The 21,563-nt window shown below is 43.4% G+C and overlaps 1 protein-coding gene across 1 annotated transcript; it reads left to right on the top strand.

Annotated features, from left to right (window-relative positions):
- Window positions 1–1,616: 1,616 nt before the first annotated feature.
- On the top strand, window positions 1,617–21,539 carry LOC139532164 (anosmin-1-like). The gene is made up of 14 exons (XM_071329390.1): window positions 1,617–1,935; window positions 4,057–4,104; window positions 9,188–9,247; window positions 9,563–9,785; window positions 10,065–10,249; window positions 10,441–10,570; window positions 11,104–11,315; window positions 12,025–12,157; window positions 16,059–16,190; window positions 16,955–17,043; window positions 17,178–17,349; window positions 19,189–19,412; window positions 19,854–19,995; window positions 20,880–21,539. The coding sequence occupies exons 1-14, from the start codon at window positions 1,738–1,740 to the stop codon at window positions 20,930–20,932; spliced, it is 2,001 nt and encodes a 666-aa protein (XP_071185491.1). The 5' UTR covers window positions 1,617–1,737; the 3' UTR covers window positions 20,933–21,539.
- The last annotated feature ends 24 nt before the right edge of the window (window positions 21,540–21,563 follow it).

The raw sequence follows: 21,563 nt of genomic DNA, 5'->3' as shown, positions 1-21,563 counted from the left end.
TGCATATAAGTACATATTCTTTAACAATTTTTTTAAAGGAGCAGGGGGTATTCCTCCTCTTGAAAGTTGCAGTGTGGTTGGACCACCAGGTGAATAAAATGTACATGCGTAATTTATTGAGTAACTCTGGCATTGCCTGATATATAGCCTTAGAGTTTAAAGGGGTAATCTGTAGTTGAAACAATAACAAAGTGGCTACCCTGCCTCTGTTTTGGTAAAAAATACAGAGCTCTTGATGCAAGGACTGAAAAAATATAGTCTGAAGTTTATTTTGAGGAGATATAGTGTTTGTTTACATGTACAATGTTTGCACACATTGAAGTAAAACAAGCTTATATTTTTGGTTCTGAGGCATTATAAATGAGGCATTTATAAGTTATATTCTTCTTATTTTATGAGCCCAAAATGGATGTAGCATCTGTGGATTGCCCCTTTAAGATACAGTCACACACTGTCACTCAGCGTTGCATGACCAAGGACTTGAGAGGGGCCACATGCCATTTCTACTAAATACATGATTGCATTTAAACATGCAATTGCGGTCCAAATGATAGAAGACAGAGACTGAGTTACCAAACTCTTCACCATTCACTATCCACAATCTCACTCTGTGTAAACTAAAGCTACTGTAAATGAACAGATTGAACCTGACTCTGGTTCTGAACTGCAGCCAGTGTCGGAAACGCTCCTCACCTGTAGACTAATTATGACACTGTAGTTAGTAGACAGCACAGCTGCTGTGATTCCACACAGCTCAGCACAGCACCACTCTATTAAACCTAACATAGAAGAGGTATGGGCCAGTCATTATCACCCCAGGAGGCTAACGCACCAAGCAGAGACTATTTTTCAACGAGCATGAGCAAAAAATACCAACTACGGGAGGATTTCTTCAATATTTCCTACACGTCATATTCTCTCCGTTCCGTGGGCCAGAAAACGGTGCCAATACGTGGAGAGATACTTTGTGAGATATGGTAGTGGTTAGTTTTTATAGTTTTGCCCATAAAAATGTTGTTCTCTGCTACCGGTGAAAATGATGGGGATCCCTGGAAGCTGTGTAACTTCCCGCCCCCCAGATAGGTTTCCATGAGGCAACACACTTGTTAGTTAGGTAAGTTTCGATGAATTAATTAATTAATGAAAATGAAGGGATGAATCCCAAATAAGACACAATAAATATGTAGATTTTTTTTTCACTACAGTCAAGGATAACTTTTAAAAGATTATGAAGTGATTGTTGCAGTTCTATGTTTTTTGGGGCTCCAGAAAATGCATTGGGCAAGACCATAAACAGGTGTAGTGAGTTACAGGTGAACAGGAGTGTTGAGGGGTGGATTCTGTCGATTTTGTTAATGTATAATTACCCTTTATCAAAATGCATTCTTCATTAGAAGCAGGACATTATCATTAAAGATAATACTAGACCTAGTTTTATAATGTGAGGTAAATGAGCCCTTACATTTAGATTGTACTTTTGGAGGCTATTTGGCAATCATCATTTAAAATATGTCAGCAATTAAACAATTAGATGGCATAAGTCCAAACTCATCACACACATCATACCTGAGATCATTTGCCGTTTATGGGAGATGTCTTCCAATGGCAGGCTGAGCTCAATTCCTGACTCCTCCCTTCGACATAGAAGTTTCATCAGTTTCCCGGGCTGCATCCACAAACTGTCATAAACCCGTCCCGTCGCTACGAGGGGAACACGCAAGAGAAAAGTCCTCGACAATGTCATTATTCAAAAGTCGAGGTGTATTTGCCAGTCTTTGTTTGTGGAGTATCTTGTTCTTGAGTGTCAGTGAGAAGACGCGGAAGAAAGACGAGACCCAGTCGATGAACGACATCTACCGAGGGAGATGTGCTTCTAGGTGCCTCAGCCTGCACAGCACTCGCATAGCGACGCTCTCCAAACAATCTCAAGTGGAGGTAAGGCCAAAACAAGCCCGCGAGCATGCTGCTGTCGTCATGGAATAAAGTCAGTTGGATCAAACGCAGGCAATCAGAAATGTTCTACTGCATTCTATAATATTCAAATTACTTTTTATGCGTAAATGTTTTAATAAACAAGAATGTCCTTGAAATAGACCATCCCATTAATTAATGAGAAAGTTTTTATTTTTATTTGTTTATTTAGTTGATTATTAACTGATAACTGAAGTTTTGTTTTTGGCCTCATAACTGCTTTAGATTTGGTAAGTTTGCAAGCAAACTAGACACAATTATATAGAGAAAATTCAGTACCAATGTTCTGACAGGAAACTGACTATACACTGTACTCCTCATTAGAAAGTTCTCTTTACCATGTCCCATTTTTAAATCTGCATTGAGAAGTGGAGCAACCTACTGGCTGATGGAGAGAGAGAGAGGCTTGTTATCCTAATTATGTCCATACCAAGCCCTTCACTACCCCTCCAGTCCCAAGCCTGCCACCCATGTCACATGATCAAGTTCATGTCCTCCTCCTCCTTGGATAACATACAGTACATGGGGATAACTTTAGCCTTAGCAGTGAACATGCCCAGTTACTCACTATTCAGCCTCAGGATTTGGAAGGATGGCCCCGTGAGAATACCCACTAGTATACTCCCACATAGTAGGCCTATATAGTTTACTGAATGAATTGATCCATAGGGAATATGGAATGGGGAAGTAGTGAGACACATGGCTATTAGCTATGGTTTATTATCATAGGACTGGAACTGCGCTGACATCACATCATTAGCCACGCTGTCAAGCACTCGTGACCTCTCTAAGGGTCAGGATATGACCTTTTAACCTGTTTAATCACTACTTCCCACGGATCATGTAGCAGGGTCAATGTTAGATTGCAAGGGCAGTCCATCTATTCCCTCTGTGATGGAATTCCTGTCATAGATCAAAGATCAAATCTACCCATTGTAGGAGTGGATAGGATACTATGTCATGTCAGCCTATAAAATGGCTAATTCTTTTTGCCAGACTTGGGTATAGCTACAGTACGCTTCAGCTATACGTTTTCATCAATTCGACACATTGTAATGGACAGATGAACGTGACTAAAATGAAGCATATTGTTTGAAAGGTCTCTGTTGGAAGCAGCCATGGAAATACATCTTGGTACAGATCGTTGAATCTATCGTAACTTTCCATATTGAAAAGTCCCTTTCTGAGATTTGATGGAGACTTTTTAACATGACATAATCTACACCGCGCGGTGACTTCAAATCATGTTAATGCCACCATCAATCAGGATTAGTAGTGCACTATATAAGGAATAGGGTGCCATTTGGGATGTAGCCTTACCCTTGATTTCCAGTCTCTCACATGTAATATTTCGGAAACAATTGTCTGACTTGTGAGACGAGTTCTGATTTGCGTCAGAGGTCTTATTGTGCTCCATTCATTGAGTCAAAGTGACATAACAAAATGCCCCTATCTGTCCTGACTTTCATGTCTCTTGGGCTGCCATAGTAGCCTTCATAACATGGGTATGATGAATTGAAGGAGTCCCCAATGGTACCCTATTTCCTTCATAGTGCACTAATTTTGACCAGAGCCCATTAGGCCCTGTTCAAAAATAGTGCACTATAATGGAAATATGGTGCCATTTGGGATGCAGGCATTCATTGACCTGATAATGATAGAGAAGTCAGATGACTATCTGTCTTTAGCCTTGCCTGCACTGGACACAGCAGCCTTTTTTTGCCCACAACCACCCCTTCCAGACCCTTGTGCCTGCACTGGACAGATGAAGGCCAGGGTGCCTGTGACTGGCCTGCTCGGTCTCCTCAGACATTAGCTCACTTAAGGTCACTTTCACTTTACGTCACTTTCTTTGCCACTTCAAAAGCCATGTTGCCAACATGAATGGGTAAACCAATCGTGTTTGTACACTTTCGACTTTTGTTACATGGTAGTTATGACAGTAGTTAAGACTTAACTTTTACAGTACTGACTGTCCTCTGCTCTCTTCTCTCCCTAGTAATTACACTACTGACTGCCCTCTACACTCTTCTCTCCCTAGTAATTACACTACTGACTGTCCTCTACTCTCTTCTCTCCCTACAGAACAACGGATCCCTGGGCTGGTGTCAAAATCATAAACAGTGTGCCAAGGTAACGTACAGATGTTTACATGTGCACCATACCTAACATGACAGAAATCACACAAAACTGAATGATCTATTTTCAGAGTGGAAAAACTCTCAGGGAAAGTCAGCAGCTGACAAAATAGCATGATACATCATTGTCATAGTGGTTCTTACACAGTACTCTATTTACCATGCAATACCATGCATCACTGTGTCAGCCAATATACTGCAGCTAGCTATGTACTGTTCATCTGTAGGTCACAGAGCCTACATAATATATGATTGCAACGTATAGCGACAGGTGCTTTAGATGGATGCTTGGCTGTTAAGCTCTTAGTCGCTCCACTTTGTATTTTCATCAAATACATTTCTGCATATCCCTCTCTGGAAGTCATAATTGTCTTTGGGTAATGAGGTCCACTCATTTTTGGTGATGAGGACAGTAACCTTCTCTAACAGCCCTTCGGTATACTACCCCAACAGTTTACAGAAGAGAAGCTGACATGTTGCTTTTGTGCTTATTCCACAGGCTTCAGTATACTGTAGCATACGAAAATAGAATGGTTGCACAGTTGTCATATCTCATAATGAAAACAGCAGTCGAATACCATTATGAACAATATTATCTCATGTTTTTGAAAAATTTTATGTTTTTTTCAATAACACGTTCACACTCGTAGCTATTTATTCTGAAGCCACATTCCTAATTAGTTTTGAATTGTCTGTGATTGTTTTGTTGCTTTGTTTACTACAGTATAATACTCTGGCTAGTTGTGTGTTTGTGTCACCATATGGGCGTAAAGCACAACAACACGCGTCTCTCTCTGGGACAAACAGACAGACACACCCCAGGGTTGGCTCGCAGCAGAAACATAGTCAGCCAGGCACCGACCTCTCTTGGTGGGTCCATGAAAACATTTGGCCAACTGCTCAGCATATTTCTCCAGAACTCCAGAGAGAGTCTTCACTCAAACTTTAAACCAGGTCAATCCCTGTAGCGTGATCGCATCCTCCACACAAGGTCCGTGTAATATAGCCTGGAACCGAAACCGATATGCTCTGTTTTTAATGGTGAAACTGAGCATATCAGATTGGATACCAGGCTACAGATAATAAAATGTCAGCGCTCTCCTTGTTTTCCTGAAGAGTGACAATGCTATTTTATTCTCGTTAAGAAAGTAATAATGATATTCTATTCTCGTTAAGAAAGAACACAGCCAATTAGAATCCTCTTCCTCGTAGAATGTTCATTACACGGCAGCTAATTGCCAAATTAGAGGCTCTGAAGTAGAGAAGAAGAATCAATTTATTTTCACTAAGGAGATCTTAATGTCTCTGCGGTCTCACTTTAAAAGTAAACTTGCTTTGCTTTCAGTTCGGTTACGTGTCACCAATGGCTCTGTATATCACTAGAACTCAACATTAGATTTGATAGGCTGCCCAAGGATTCCAGTCTGATTTAAGGTGTTCCTGAAATGCCACTGCCTACTATGTAATCTGTAGTTCCAGCTCAACCACAAAATTGGAAGTCAGACCCTCATGTTTTGCAGTATTTGATTACAGATGATTTGTTTCGCTGCATAAGCCATCGGATGTCTGCATTTGGTTATTGCTTGCAGCCGTGCTTACGGCTACACTGAAAGTCCACCCACAACTTATCGGAGACAACAACAGTGCTGCCATTTTTGTTTTTTTAAATCCCTCAATGATTGCATCCAGTAGAGCTATGGTAATGTTTGGTCACAATAGTCCGATCATCCTGTACTTTGCCCATGCACACTCAGCATCACGTTGTATCCATGGACCTCCCTGGTAACGATGAGTGACTGTTAATCCGCCTGTCACTATCTCGTCGAGGCAGGCAGTCAATTAAGGCTACTATAGATGATTACCATAGTCTTGACACAATAGAGTCCGGTCACATCTTCATTTAAAGGCTTAGCAGGGGATGACAGGATCGCTTCAGTGCCTCATTTAGGAGAGCCGTGGACGGTCATAATTGCCATGCCATTACACCGGGCTGCCTGTCAGCCTCTCAGCTCTGCAGATATGAATGCTTAGTTGAAGTCATTATTTTTTTTTATCCCCTCACGACAAGTCACGGCTCCTTCAGATTGGCGTTTAGGCAGCACTTGGGAGTCATTAGTGTACTAACTAACACTTACTGGTCTAGCAGTTGGGATGATGTGGCCCTAAAGACTAAAAATAAGGCTGAAATGGCACCCTATTCCATATAGAGTGCACTACTTTTGAATGCACACCACATGAATGCATCTTCCACCACAGACATGACCATGTGAAATAATGAGCAGTGTTAGTACTACAGAGAGGTGGCACGGGCTTGTCCTCTTGAGAAAGACTCTGGAACCCCCTCAAAGCCTGTTCAATTTGTAGAAACAGGAAGGGGGAGACAAATGCAAGGTCTCTTTCCTCCGGGGAGGGTGTCATCTGGGCACTGTATCAAGCACTGTTGTGTGCTACAGTACAGCCAGGGCGCATCCCAAATGACACCCTTTTCCCTATTTAGTGTATTTATTTTGACCAGGGCCCATATGGCGCTGGTCAAAGGGAGTGCACTATTTAGAGAACAGGGTACCATTTGAGAAGCAGGCTCAGTCTCCCCCAACCCAACAGAACAGCAGCGTTATGCACGGTCAGCAGAGAAGTCACTGAGGCCATTATTTACCGTCGTTCACAAAGGAAACGGTTCACTCTTGTCCTACTACATCCTGAAATGGCCATGTGCACTCTGCTGGTGCTTTTCCTGTTTTCCCTGGTTCCTTTGTAAAAACAGAGCAGGTTTTCCTGTGTTCAAAATTAAGAGTAAGCATTATTGACTTTCAAATGTCTTATCAAATTTATGCCATCAAGGGGTAACACTCCTTTGTCTTTTACCATCAGTGGAAGAGAGTCCTTAGGTGTTCTGTAAATTCCTAGACATTCTATCAGAGTCCTAGAACTCTGCTTTATTTGCGGTCGGTCTCTACTGGAAAGTAATGCTTGGTTTGAGTTTGAAATGGGGAGGAAAACGGAGCGCAGCCGAGGCACAATAAGAACGAGGAGACGAGAGTCTGAGCGTCAGTTGGGATTAGAGGAAGAACCTCCCGTTGGAGACCAGAGAAGGGAGATAAGAGATGACAGGACAGGGACACTCATAGTACAGCATGGCACTAGGCGATGGCGGGGAGCCGAGGATCTAGACACAATGGGAGAGCTTTAGACATGCATTACATTGTAGTATGGAGGGACTGTAGGGGAGAGAAAGCAAGGACAGGGCACTACAGGAGAGTAGAGGGGTAAGAGAGAGCTAGCTGAATGTATGAGCAATGTATGAGCATGTGTTACTGAATGGGAAAGGGTACAGCGTCAGGCTTTAGCAGTTTCAGGATGTTCCTTCCATACAAGTAGCAGTGGAGCCTGGGGCGAGCTCGGCAGGGTCTCCGCATTTCCCCCTCCATAAAGTGGGCACCTCAGCTGCATTTAAACGTGTGCCTCCTTCCTTCACATTATTCAGAGTTTCCGACAACTACCAACACTTTCCACCCCTCACACACTTACTCACACACACACACACACACACACACACGCTCACACACACACACTTGCTCATGTTTTCACAGCAACTGAAGATAAATGTGTTTCCCACTCTCATTCCGACCAAAACGTTGCCCCAGGATAACTCCAATCTTCACGCCTTGAAAACTTTCAACAACGCATTACATGGCTGAGGTTTTCTCTAGAAGGTTGTAGGAGTGTATTGGACATGCTGTTATACTTGTATCAAGGCATAAGTAAGTAAAAAATAATAACCATAAGCATATCGAGCAAAAGTGTTGGTCCCATGTTTCATGAGCTGAAATTAAAGATCCCAGAGATTACCAAGACAATCCATCCACCCGACGTGGCATATCAATAAGCTGATTAAACAGCATGATAATTACAAAAGTACACCTTGTGCTGGGGACAATAAAAGGCCACTCTAAAATGTGCAGCTTTGTCACACAACACAATGCCACAGATGTCTCAAGTTGAGGGAGTGTGCAATTGGCATGCTGACTGCAGGAATGTCCACCAGAGCTGTTGCCAGAATCGAATGTTCATTTCTCTACCATAAGCCGCCTCCAACGTCTTTCTAGAGAATTTGGCAGTATGTCCAACCGGCCTCACAACCGCAGACCACTTGTAACAACGCCAGCCCAGAACCTCCACATCCGGCTTCTTCACCTGCGGGATCGTCTGAGACCAGCCCCCCGGACAGCTGATGAAACTAAGGAGTAATTCTGTCTGTGATAAAGCCTTTTTTTGTGGGGAAAAACTCATTCTGATTGGCTAGGCCTGGCTCCCAAGTTGGTGGGCCTATGCCCTGCCAGGCCCACACATGGCTGTGCTCCTGCCCAGTCATGTGAAGTCTATAGATTAGGGCCTAATTTATTTAATTAAATTGACTAATTGCCTTATAAACTGTAACTCAGTAAAATAATTGAAATTGTTGCATTTATATTTTGGTTCAGCATAGTTACACCTAGATAAAGAGTGACATCACATATCAAATGGATATTGTTACTGTAATATGGTAACTTTCAAATTACCCCTAGATGCAACATTCCCAACTGCCTTTCCTCCATAGCTACCAACCACTGTGTTTCATTGCAGCATGAAATTGGAAATGTGAATATTCCCCTGGGCAGTCTAGCCTGAGTTACTCATGCAGGAAGAGTGTCTCAGGGGACAAGGACATCAGTACAGATCTACAAGCCGCTACAGGAAGCACATAGTTAACAAACACACTGTGGAAGAGTGGTGTTCTTTGATTTTCAAACATCCTATTTATTTCCCTTATAATGATGTTCCCCAAATTAAATGTAAGTCCAGCGACCGGCTGTCAAGTTCTTTTAGCTGTTCTCCCCTCAAGAGAGTCAGGAACACCGACAAGGCCACAGATGTCAGATACATACAAAGATTCATCCCAATAATCCTCAAACTGCTAATGTTTGTGGCAACTGTGGTGACACCTTTTTACTGTAATAAGCTGCTTCAGAAATCCCCTGTGGTGGCATGGAAGGTGTAACAAGCCCTTACCTCCATCTCTGTTTCTCTCACCTTCAAAGTGCCTGGAACCCTGCAAGGCCTCCTGGGACCTGAAGAGCCAGTGCCGGGAGCTTTGTGAGGTATGATGACTTTTGACAGCCTCCCATTTCGTTAAGTTAGGGGGGAGGAACGCGCTGAGGAGAGGCTTCATGTTGAGAGGCTAAATTAGTAGAGTTCAGTTCAGATTCTCCTCCATAGGAATTTTTTCGGCAAACGTAATCAGACACAGACATCTTTTACCTCCGTGCTTCCTCAATTTCCTTACTCAGTCAAAAGTAATCAGACACTGATCTTTTTCCTACAGTTTTTCCTACAGTTTTTTGGTCATGTTATTTTAGTAGTAAAGCATCTGTGCTTTCTAACACTCTTCTCGCTCTCTCAATCCTCCACCCCAGCGCTCATTTCCCAAGAAGCACTGGGAGTGTGTGACGAGTTGTGAGTTCCTGCGCTCGGTGGTGGCAGTGAAGCAGGGTGACTGCCCTGCCCCTGAAAAGGCCAGCGGATTCGCTGCGGCGTGCGTGGAGGGATGCGAGGAGGACAGAGAGTGCTCTGCCCAGAAGAAGTGCTGTTCCAACGGCTGTGGGCACACCTGCCAACCTCCCAAGAACCTTTACAAAGGTACAGCAACCTCCAGTACACACAGTAGGAACTACAGTATGTACATTTTTTGTTGGTTGGTTACAACCAATATATTATCTGCAACCAATTTGTGGGCCAATTCAAAGATGAGATTAAAATTCACTGATGTCATGTAAGGTTCGAATCTATGTGAAAAATCTGTCGATGTGCCCTTGAGCAAGGCACTTAACCATAATTGCTCTGGATAAGAACGTCTGCTAAATGACTAAAATTGAATGATCACATGTGACGTTGAAATGACCCACCTCACCCTTCCAGGAGCCCCTCTGAAGCCCAGAAAGGAGCTGAGTTTTGAGGAGCTGAGGTCTGGTCAAATGGAGGTGAGCTGGTCCACCCGATTCAACGTGTCGGCCGAGCCGGTCATCTACGTGCTCCAGAGGAGGTGGAACTACGGGATCCAACCCAGTGAGGACGCTGCTACACAATGGGAGGTGGTAGCTCAGGTTAGTCAGCCTTTTTGGGGATGCTTACTTATTGATACTGTATTTAGTTGATTATAAAGGGACAAATGAAAGTAATCTACTTAGAATTCAAAGTGTGGCAATGTATTGATTGTTCATGAAGTTAAACAACGCTCTGTCTCTGTTTTACGCTTTCTCTCTCTCTCACGCTCTCTTGCTCTCTCTCTCTCTAGACCACGGAGGTGAAAGCGCGGCTGGCTGATATCCGGGCAGGCCGGTGGTACCAGTTCAGAGTGGCAGCAGTAAACGTCCACGGGACCAGAGGGTTCACTACTCCCAGTCGCCACATCCACACCAAGAAAGGTCAGGCAGAGTGTGTCTGTGTGTGTGTGTGTGTCTGCTTGCGTGTGTATGTGAGGCTGGCTTAATCACACTGGGGTGATATTGCACTGACTGTGATGAAGATGAATACAGACTAATTACATTGGCTTTTGGCCATTTCTGAAGTACTGTATTGTGCTTTAGCCCCGTAGAGCTGTAATACCTTCCAGTCAATATATGAATATCTTTAATAGACAGTTACCAAAGCTTAATGTCATTAACCTTTTTACTTCAGTGGGCTAAATCAGGGTCACACAGATTCTTAGTAGTCTTAAACAAACCTACTTTGAAACAAAAGTATACACCTCACACACATGGTTATGGGCTTAAAAAAATTATCAACTGTACCATGTCAGATATAGAGTTGAACTGAGTTTGCATCCCAATATTACACCTTAAATACATTACAGAAGACTGAAATATAACAAAACGCTTTGACATAGAAACACCGGAAACACTACTGATGTCTACTTCAGACCAATGGCACCTGATTGATTTAACAATGTCTTCCCCAGACCCCTCCAGCCCCCCTGCTCCATCTGAGCTGAGGATGTCCAACATGACCTTTGGCCCCGGCGGCAGGGCGGTGTCGGTCCGGCTGCGCTGGTCCATCCCCTCAGACCTGGATGTCCCTGTACACCACTACAAGGTGTCCTGGAGCTGGGCCACAGGCAGCACTGGGGCCATTGCACCACCTAAGACCAAGAGGAGGAAGATGGTCAATGGGGTAAGTCATAGAGTAAGTCCCCTACCCTGACATTATTGGCCCATGTGGTAGGTCAGTCATACCAATAGAAATGGAATGACGTGCTTTGGCGGGTCTAGTCAGTCTATTTCTATGGTCATAGCCTCTACGCTCCTAGAAAAAAAGGTGCTATCTAGAAACTAAAAGGGTTCTTCTGCTGTCCCCATAGGATAACCCTTTGAAGGACCCTTTTTGGTTCCAGGCAGAACCCTTTCCACAGCGGGTTCTACCTGGAACCAAAAAGGGTTCTCCTATGGGGATAGCCGTAGAACCCTTTTGGAACACTTTTTCTACCCTGACATTTAGGCACTCATTAACATGGGACATTCCCTGGGACAATGTACAGTGGAAGCCTGTTCTTGCTTTCCTCAAGCCACAACAAATGTAATGGAAGGATAAACAATGGCAGTGTGTGTGTGGCTTTGATGCCATAAACTCCATCAGATGGTGCTTAGTGCTTACACACCAAACCAAGCAATTGTATAGTTGTCGCCTCTGGCAAATGAATTGCAAATCGATGCTATTAAATAGCCAAAATCTGCGTTAGCTCATGACTGTTTTAGAAAATGGACATATCCGACAAGTTATGCAGTGGTTATTGGACTTACTTTGTACCTTTGTTGTGTGGATGCAGAGGACACAGAATGGTCTTCCTGACCCCATAACCCCTCTGTCCTGTGTGTGTATCCAGGGGCAGAGCTATGTGGAGCTGGAGAGTCTGCGAGCTAACAGGAGTTACAGTGTGGAGCTACAGGCTGTGTCCTATTGGGGACAGACCCCACTGAAAAGTCCCAAAGCCACCCTGCACTTCAACACACGACACAGTACGTCAACAACAGTCGATGCTTATCAGCTCCCAAATTTTGGGAACATTCTCAAAGTTCCCAGGTTTTTACATAAATCTCAGTTGGAGGATTTACAGAATTTATCAACTCTATTAAATATTTACCCAGTATATTGAGGTTGGAAGCGTGATACACTACATTACCAAAAGTCTACTTGTCGAACATCTTATTCCAAAGTTGCTAGGGCTGTTACGGTGACCGTATTACCGCGACACCGCCGGTCACGAGTCATGACGGCAGTCAAATTCCACAAGACCGTTTATCGTGGTAATTAGGCTTCTCCAAGCTCTGATGCTGCTGATGGTCATTAATAGCCTACCAAACTTGCTAACTGCCTGCTACTCAGCATCAATGCAATTGAAATCGAAAATCTAATCAAACACTTCATGAGAGCCAATGAGCTTATATTGCGCAACATTACAATAGGCTATGCAATTGCGCGAGAAAACAGTGCTGGCCTCTACTAAAAAGAGGTGGATCCCATCAGCTTTTTATAGGTTAGGCCTACTATATTTATTTATCAACTTTCCTAATATTAAGCACATTGCTTCTCTTTACAACAGGAGTATAGCCTACCTGGCTGGCATGAAAATGAACCACGGGAAAAGCTTGACATAGATGACATGTATTTTTTCCACTGCCCCTGTTTTCGAGACAGGTGCATGATAATGGTCCATTTTAAATCAAAACAAATTTAACACATATTATTTAGTATATGTAAATACAATCATTAAATCAAGAATAGTCTGATGGGTGACAATATTAGCCTATCACTTGTGAATTATACAATGATGCCCAGCACAAGAAACAATGCCTTTTTTTTGCGACTTTTCATAATCATAGTCGCACACCTCATGTAGCCTAGCCCAAAGGCCTGTTTTGATAAGGTTTGTATCACAACTAAAGTGGTCAAATAACTTCTTAAAATTAAGCATATTCATCTACTTTACAAGGGGTGTAGAGCCTGACTGGCATACTGTACATAAGCAGCGTGTGACTTTCAAGTTTGGGGAAGCTCATTTTCACCATTAAAAAGTCACCTTTATAGTAAAAGCATTACATGCATAATCACATTTGCGGTCATCGCCGCAAAAGGCATGGATTTATTTAGGGGGCATTACGGCCACACGAAGGGGATGTCGCCGGGAAATTTGAGGCATTATCAAGTGCTCGTCAAATTCTGAATCAGACTGTACAGCCTGCGCAAAAAAAAACTAAGCAGAGCTCAAGCCTTTCATGCAACTTAAAAAAAAAAAATCATTAGTCATGCAGCCTTAGAATGTATTAAAAATCAAAACTTATAGTCCAACGTTTGTATCACAACTAAAGTAACTCTAAATGAAGCATAGGAGGGCCTGTTTCGTTGTTAACCGCTCAGCACAGAATAGCCGCATGTGCGCACACCCTCAAATCGTTTGGAGAAAATATGCTTTCTATTTTATTCAGCTATGTTCAATTGTATTCTTCATACTATTAAATAATATAAAATAATGCCACGGAATTCTAAGCAAATCTTGTCTGCTAAATGAGCTAGTGTACTGTAGCCCACAGACGCACACACGCACTATACATACACATGGATTTAGTACTGTAGATATGTGGTAGGGGCCTGGGGGAACACAGTGCGTTGTGAAATCTGTGAATGTTTTAAAATTGTATAAACTGCCTTAATTTTGCAGGACCCCAGGAAGACCGCAGTAAATGGGGATCCATAATAAATACAAATATGGCATAGCCAGATCAGGGCCTAACATAAGGACAACTCAGAGTATGCTATGCTGTTCTTCTGAAATAGACTACAGTTTCTTTAGACCTGTATAAAATAATGGCTTTATTGTGATGGTGTAGACTGTATTACATGGATTTAGCGGACTTTTTAAAATGTAGATGTTCCAAAGGTCTGAATCAATGGCTTGTAGGCTGCGTGGAAGCCAGAAGATGCTAAATGTGTTTTTGTTAATTATCGGTCAATTACTGTGAGACCAGCAGTTATTTGCTTGACAATCACCGGCTGACAAAATGTCATGATTGCCACAGTTGATAAATAAGTAGTTGGTCCCCCCTTTGCTGCTATAACAGCTTCCCCTCTTCTGTGAAGGCTTTCCACTAAATGTTTGTATATTGCTGCGGGGACTTGCTTCCATTCAGCCGCAAGAGCATTAGTGAGGCCAGACACTGATGTTGGGCGATCAGGCCTGGTTCAGTCGGGGTTCCAATTCATCCCAAAGGTGTTCGATGGAGTTGAGGTCAGGGCTCTGTGCAGGCCAGTCAAGTTCTTCCACACCAATCTTGACAAATCATTTATTTTTTCCCTTTTTTTTAAACAATTTTTTCTCCCCAATTTCATGGTATCCAGTGGGTAGTCACAGTCTTGTCTCATCACTGCAACTCCCGTACAGACTCGGGAGAGGTGAAGTTCGAGAGCCGTGTGTGAAACACAACCCAACCAAGCTCCCCTGCTTCTTGACACAATGCCCACTTAACCCGTAAGCCAGCCGCACCAAAGTGTCTGAGGAAACACCGTACACCTTGCGACCGTGTCAGCGTGCACTGCCGGCCAAACCCTTCACTAACCCGGACAACGCTGGGCCAAATGTGTGCCACCCCATGGGTCTCCCGGTCGCGGCCGGCTGCGACAGAGCCTGTACTCAAATCCAGAATCTCTAGTGGCACAGCTAGCACTGCAATGCAGTGCCTTAGACCACTGCGCCACTCGGGAGGCCAACAAACCATTTCTGTATGGACCTCGCTTTGTGCACTGTCATGCTGAAACAGGAAAAGGTCTTCCCCAAACTGTTGCCACAAAGTTGGACGCACATAATCGTCTAGATTGTCATTGTATGCTGTAGCGTTAAGATTTCCCTTCACTGGAACTAAGGGGCCTAGCCTGAACCATGAAAAACAGCCACAGACCATTATTCCTCGTCCACCAAACTTTACAGTTGGCACTATGCATTGGGGCAGGTTGCATTTTCCCGGCGTACGCCAAACCCGGATTCGTCAGTCGGACTGCCAGATGGTGATTCATCACTCCATATGTATTTCCACTGCTCCAGAGTCCAATGGTGGTGAGCTTTGCACCACTCCAGCTTGGCATTGTGCATGGTGATCTTAGGCTTGTGTGCGGCTGCTCGGCCATGGAAACCCATTTCATGAACCTCCCGACTAATAGTTATTGTGCTGACGTTGCTTCCAGAAGCAGTTTGGAACTCGGTAGTCAGTGTTGCAACCGAGGACAGGCGATTTTTACGCGCTTCAACACTCTGCGGTTCCGTTCTGTGAGCTTGTATGGCCTACCACTTCGCGGCTGAGCCGTTGTTGCTCATAGATATTTCCACTTCACAATAACAGCACTTACAGTTGACCGGGGCAGCTCTAGCAGGGCAAAAATTTTACGAACTGACTTGTTGGAAAGGTGGCATCTTATGATGGTGCCACGTTGAAAGTCACTGACCTCTTCAGTAAGGCCATTCTACTGCCAATGTTTGTCTATGGAGATTGCATGGCTGTGGGCTCAATTTTACAGATCTGTCCGCAACGGGTGTGGCTGAAATAGTCAAAACCACTAATTTGAAGGGGTGTCCATATACTTTTGTATATACAGTGTATGTACATTGCGCTGATTGATCATGTCCCTGCTTATAATTATCTGGATTGACAGAAAAAGCTGATTGAGGATCTTTTTACTGAAGAATGTGTTTGTTTCCTGTAATTGTGTTTTGTTTTTCGTATATTGGTGTGTATAGTGTATATTGATGTGTATACAGGGCTGATCTGTGTAAGGGTAAAAAAAGGAAAGATATAGTATTTTGGCCATGTAGTGTATGTTTGCATCTGATCTAACATCGCTTTGTTCCCATTTTCATTGTTCCACAATCAGGGCAGGAGCAGACGTCTGGCTCCCACCCGGTCCCCGTCCCCGAGGGCCTTATCCCTGATGTGTTGGATGTGGGCACCCCTTTCTACCAGGACGGCCAGCTGCAGGTCCGGGTCTACTGGCAGAGGAGCACAGGTATGCAGGGGGAAACCCAGACACAGCCACACACGCATGAATGAACGTACACATAGGCACACACACATACATACATACATACGCAAGCATGCTTGCATGCATGCACACACACAAAGGCACGCATGTGTGCATGCACACACGCACACATGCACACACACACAGTCACACGCATCCACACACACACACACATTTGATTTGGCCTTCGACAAGAACAGCAGTGTTGCTGAGGAAATAATCCTCTAACCACCACCTCCCTATCGTTATGTAAACAGAGAGATTATCGTAAATGTACAGGCTGCTTGTGGGTAATTAAACACGAAACAAAAGGCTGCTTTCTTATAAGCTGATAAGATGCACAAAAGTACATCCGGAATCCTGTTCATGCAGGAACATGAGCACAGTAAGCTAGCATCGCATGTGCCCTGGCTACCCGCGGCACACACACTGGGCTACCCGCGGCACACACACTGGGCTACCCGCGGCACACACTGGGCTACCCGCGGCACACACTGGGCTACCCGCGGCACACACTGGGCTACCCGCGGCACACACTGGGCTACCCAAAGAGCCAACTGAGGAACGGCTTCTCTTACATTTTGTGTCAAATAATCTGTTCTGTCTGAACAAGTTGAGCTTTATAGAAGTGAACTATTGATTCTTATTTTGAAAGGCCAATGTGTGCTTTGTCTCCAATGTTATGCGACAAATCGGCAGTTGATTGATTGATGAATGATTATTGATTGATACTACTTTCCATCTCTCAGATCCCACTGTAGTTCGGTATCGTGTCCAGTGGGTACCAGAGTACTGTGGACACAACCAGACCAAAGGAGTGGACAAGATCATCACACGGGTAACCAGTTTCATTCAGCCATACAACCGATTTTATGGTGTATCTTCAATTAAGACAAAGGGTATCTATCTCTATTGGAGTTAAAGTATAGGCTGCTCATCATATCTGTGTCCGCTGTCTTTAACCTCTTATAGGAGGGCTTTGCCAGCCTCCACGGCCTGCTCTTCTCCTGTAAGTACAGAGTGAACCTCCAGCCACTGGGTACTAAGGGACGTGCCCATGCAGAAACCACCTTCTTCTTCACCCCCTCCTGTGCCACCATCAGGGCCAAGAGCCCCAAACACATAGCCTGTCCCGGCCAGGAAGGTGAGACACCACTGACCACCCAAATACGACTTTAGTCACTTTGTCATTGACCTAGTGACCCTTCAATTCACACTCTCTATGTTTGAGATCAACTACATTGAAGTCGGACTGTGCAGAATCACTGATCTACAGTGGGGAGAACAAGTATTTGATACACTGCCGATTTTGCAGGTTTTTCTACTTACAAAGCATGTAGAGGTCTGTAATTTTTATCATAGGTACACTTCAACTATGAGAGACGGAATCTAAAACAAAAATCCAGAAAATCACATTGTATGATTTTTAAGTAATTCATTTGCATTTTATTGCATGACATAAGTATTTGATACATCAGAAAAGCAGAACTTAATATTTGGTACAGAAACCTTTGTTTGTAATTACAGAGATCATACGTTTCCTGTAGTTCTTGACTAGGTTTGCACACACTGCAGCAGGGATTTTGGCCCACTCCTCCCTACAGATCTTCTCCAGATCCTTCAGGTTTCGGGGCTGTCGCTGGGCAATACGGAGTTTCAGCTCCCTCCAAAGATTTTCTATTGGGTTCAGGTCTGGAGACTGGCTAGGCCACTCCAGGACCTTGATGCTTCTTACGGAGCCACTCCTTAGTTGCCATGGCTGTGTGCTTTGTGTCGTTGTCATGCTGGAAGACCCAGCCACGACCCATCTTCAATGCTCTTACTGAGGGAAGGAGGTTGTTGGCCAAGATCTCGCGATACATGGCCCCATCCATCCTCCCCTCAATACGGTGCAGTCGTCCTGTCCCCTTTGCAGAAAAGCATCCCCAAAGAATGATGTTTCCACCTCCATGCTTCACGGTTTGGATGGTGTTCTTGGGGTTGTACTCATACATCTTCTTCCTCCAAACACGGCGAGTGGAGTTAGACCAAAAAGCTCTATTTTTGTCTCATCAGACCACATGACCTTCTCCCATTCCTCCTCTGGATCATCCAGATGGTCATTGGCAAACTTCAGACAGGCCTGGACATGCACTGGCTTAAGCAGGGGGACCTTGCGTGCGCTGCAGGATTTTAATCCATGACGGCGTAGTGTGTTACTAATGGTTTTCTTTGAGACTGTGGTCCCAGCTCTCTTCAGGTCATTGACCAGGTCCTGCCGTGTAGTTCTGGGCTGATCCCTCACCTTCCTCATGATCATTGATGCCCCACGAGGTGAAATCTTGCATGGAGCCCCAGACCGAGGGTGATTGCCCGTCATCTTGAACTTCTTCCATTTTCTAATAATTGCGCCAACAGTTGTTTCCTTCTCACCAAGCTGCTTGCCTATTGTCCTGTAGCCCATCCCAGCCTTGTGCAGGTCTACAATTTTATCCCTGATGTCCTTACACAGCTCTCTGGTCTTGGCCATTGTGGAGAGGTTGGAATCTGTTTGATTGAGTGTGTGGACAGGTGTCTTTTATACAGGTAACGAGTTCAAACAGGTGCAGTTAATACAGGTAATGAGTGGAGAACAGGAGGGCTTCTTAAAGAAAAACTAACAGGTCTGTGAGAGCCGGAATTCTTACGGTGATCAAATACTTATGTCATGCAATAAAATGCAAATTAATTATTTAAAAATCATACAATGTGATTTTCTGGATTTTTGTTTTAGATTCCGTCTCTCACAGTTGAAGTGTACCTATGATAAAAAATTACAGACCTCTACATGCTTTGTAAGTAGGAAAACCTGCAAAATCGGCAGTGTATCAAATACTTGTTCTCCCCACTGTACATATCACCTTGCATCTTAAATAACTAGTCAGTATGTGATCAAGATTTGCAATTCTGCACGTTGCTTTGCTCAAACTGATCCCCTCACACACTCTGTATGTTTGTCCCATAGGAGCTCCTCCTCCTCCCAAGGTGCTGTCCAAGGCAGAGAACCTGACCGCCTCCTTCATGGCCCACAAGGGTAACGTCACAGCTGTGTTTACATGGGAGGTGTCTACGCCACTCCCACCCCAACAGCTCCACGGGTTCCAGGTCACATGGGCGGAAGTGACCTCAGCCGGTCGCCATAACAACCTTCCCAACAGCCTAATCTCACAGTCCCAGATACTACCACCAGTAAGTCCATCAGTATAAACCCAAATAGTGCTGTCCCACTGGGCACAGATGTAAATTCAGCCTCTTTGCCACATTGGTTCAACATAATTTCATTGAAATGACGTGGAAACAACATCGATTCAACCAGTGTCTCCCCAGTGGGGGGCCACCATAACTGGAAACCCATATCAACTCAATGAATTAGCCCACCTATATGCAACAAATCTGACCATTTGTCTCAGTAAATCAAAATCCCTGCAATAACCAACAAATGTCAAAGTAATCCATCTTCATTTTCACAAATTCCTTTGATTTGTTGCGGTTTAAATATGTAGCGTCACGGCAAAGGGTGGATGTGTAGTAGAGTAAGGTGACCAAAACATCCATATAGGAAAAAGCCAACCAGCTCCCCCTTTTCACAGTTAATGAGCCCCTGTATTGCTGTCTTCTCTCTTCTCTCAGGAGCGTAATGTCCTGGTAGTGTCAGGTCTGCAGCTAGCCACCCTCTACAGGTTGGAGATCCAGCTGATTGGAGCAGGAGGAGAGGGTCCTGCCACCACCGAGACTTTTTGCACTCCCACCACCTCACCAGTCCAGCAGCACAGTAAGATCATTGATTGGATTATCTTGCTCTTTTCCAGATGTTAAAAGAGAAATACAATGAGAATACGCACATGCATAACCACTGATAACTGATGTTCTCTTAAATATGGCCAGTTTGATAGGTGATAGAAAATGTAATTTTTTGTTGTTGTGATTTTGCAGTCTGACTATGGTTGCAAAGGGAGAGCATATTACTGGAAACTTTAAGTCTACCATTAAACTCATAATTTTGGTAACTTTCAAGGAGTGTATGGAATTTTACAAGATGACATCTAGTTGCCTTTTTGGGTGCCGCCGACTATCACAGGTGTCTGTGATTATCTCTGTGTGGCCTCATGTAAAATATATAACAAAAATTCCAACAAGATGATTTTAAAATGAAAAATATAAAGACAAAGCTATAAAACATTATTCTAAATATAAACCAACTTAGTAAATGTATGTGTTTAATATGAGGATTTCAGCATGAAATATACTTTATATTTTTTACACTTATTTATTTGACTATATCAATATGTTTTTGTTGTAAATGTTTTGGGTACAAACTGGTTGTAGTTGTGAAAAAAGTCAAGTTGGAAGAGTTGCAGAGTTAATTGAAAATAATGCCATTGTTGATTAGATGCTTTTTTTCATTAATGACGCTATTTTCTCTTGAACCATGTCATCTATCCACTAGAAACTCATGGACAATATGGACACAGATAAAATAAATGTATACTTTATATATGAATAAAAATATGTTTTTGTTATTCAAATATAAATCACCAAAGTTGCCATAGATTACCTGTTAATTACCATTTATTACTGAAGAATCTGGTAACTTTCGTATATTACCGGTAGCTTTGCAACTCTGACCGTATCGTTGACTTGTTTGGCCTATCTCAGGACCTAGACTCAGGAACCATCACCAGCACCAGCCCAACATAGAGAGGCACTGACCAGACTGCACAGAACTAACCTCCCAGACTCAGGACACTGGAGAACAGCCACCAACAGAAGAGAGAAGTATTCTCTTTCAGACACTACTCAGTCATGCCTCTACTGTTGTATGTACACTCTACCAATCAAAGAAATTGCTAACAAGTAGCCCACCGATAAACCGTTCACCCAACACTTCAATGAGGGAATGCTTCTGAATTTTGCATGTGGATATGAGTCGTTATACAGTAGATTAAGATTCCTTAGACCTTGGCTTTGCATGTAAAATCCTAGTGTTTCTGGCATGAAATGATTTGTATTACAACCTCCCTGTCTCCGACAAATAGACAATGACTTGTCACTGTTAATTAATACACTTTTAAAATATAAAAGTGATGTTATTTTACGTTTTAATAGGCTGAATATGTCATTTTGTGCCCCAACTCATGTACTGTAAATGGTGTACATACAGTTTGTCTAATTTATTTATGTCTACAGTGGTTTATTTGTATGTATTACTGTACACAGTTGTCTTTGTTACTTTTGACTGTATGTTCTTTCCAGTTCACCCTTTTGTAAACTGACATACCCTGTATAGAGATGTATAAGTAAATTCCATGTCAAAAAGTGTCGTGTCTGTGCATAATGTAT

This window comes from Salvelinus alpinus, chromosome 10, assembly GCF_045679555.1.
Source record: "Salvelinus alpinus chromosome 10, SLU_Salpinus.1, whole genome shotgun sequence".
Lineage (NCBI taxonomy): Eukaryota > Metazoa > Chordata > Actinopteri > Salmoniformes > Salmonidae > Salvelinus > Salvelinus alpinus.
This window is presented reverse-complemented; position numbering and strand designations above follow the sequence as displayed.

What these genes read in the sequence shown, in the direction of transcription:
- LOC139532164 (XM_071329390.1), top strand. Translation starts at nt 1,738, where the DNA reads ATGTCATTATTCAAAAGTCGAGGTGTATTTGCCAGTCTTTGTTTGTGG. An exon ending in TCCCAAGAACCTTTACAAAG is followed by an intron (nt 9,786 to 10,064) that starts GTACAGCAACCT and finishes TCACCCTTCCAG; the next exon opens with GAGCCCCTCTGAAGCCCAGA. An exon ending in CTCACCAGTCCAGCAGCACA is followed by an intron (nt 19,996 to 20,879) that starts GTAAGATCATTG and finishes GGCCTATCTCAG; the next exon opens with GACCTAGACTCAGGAACCAT.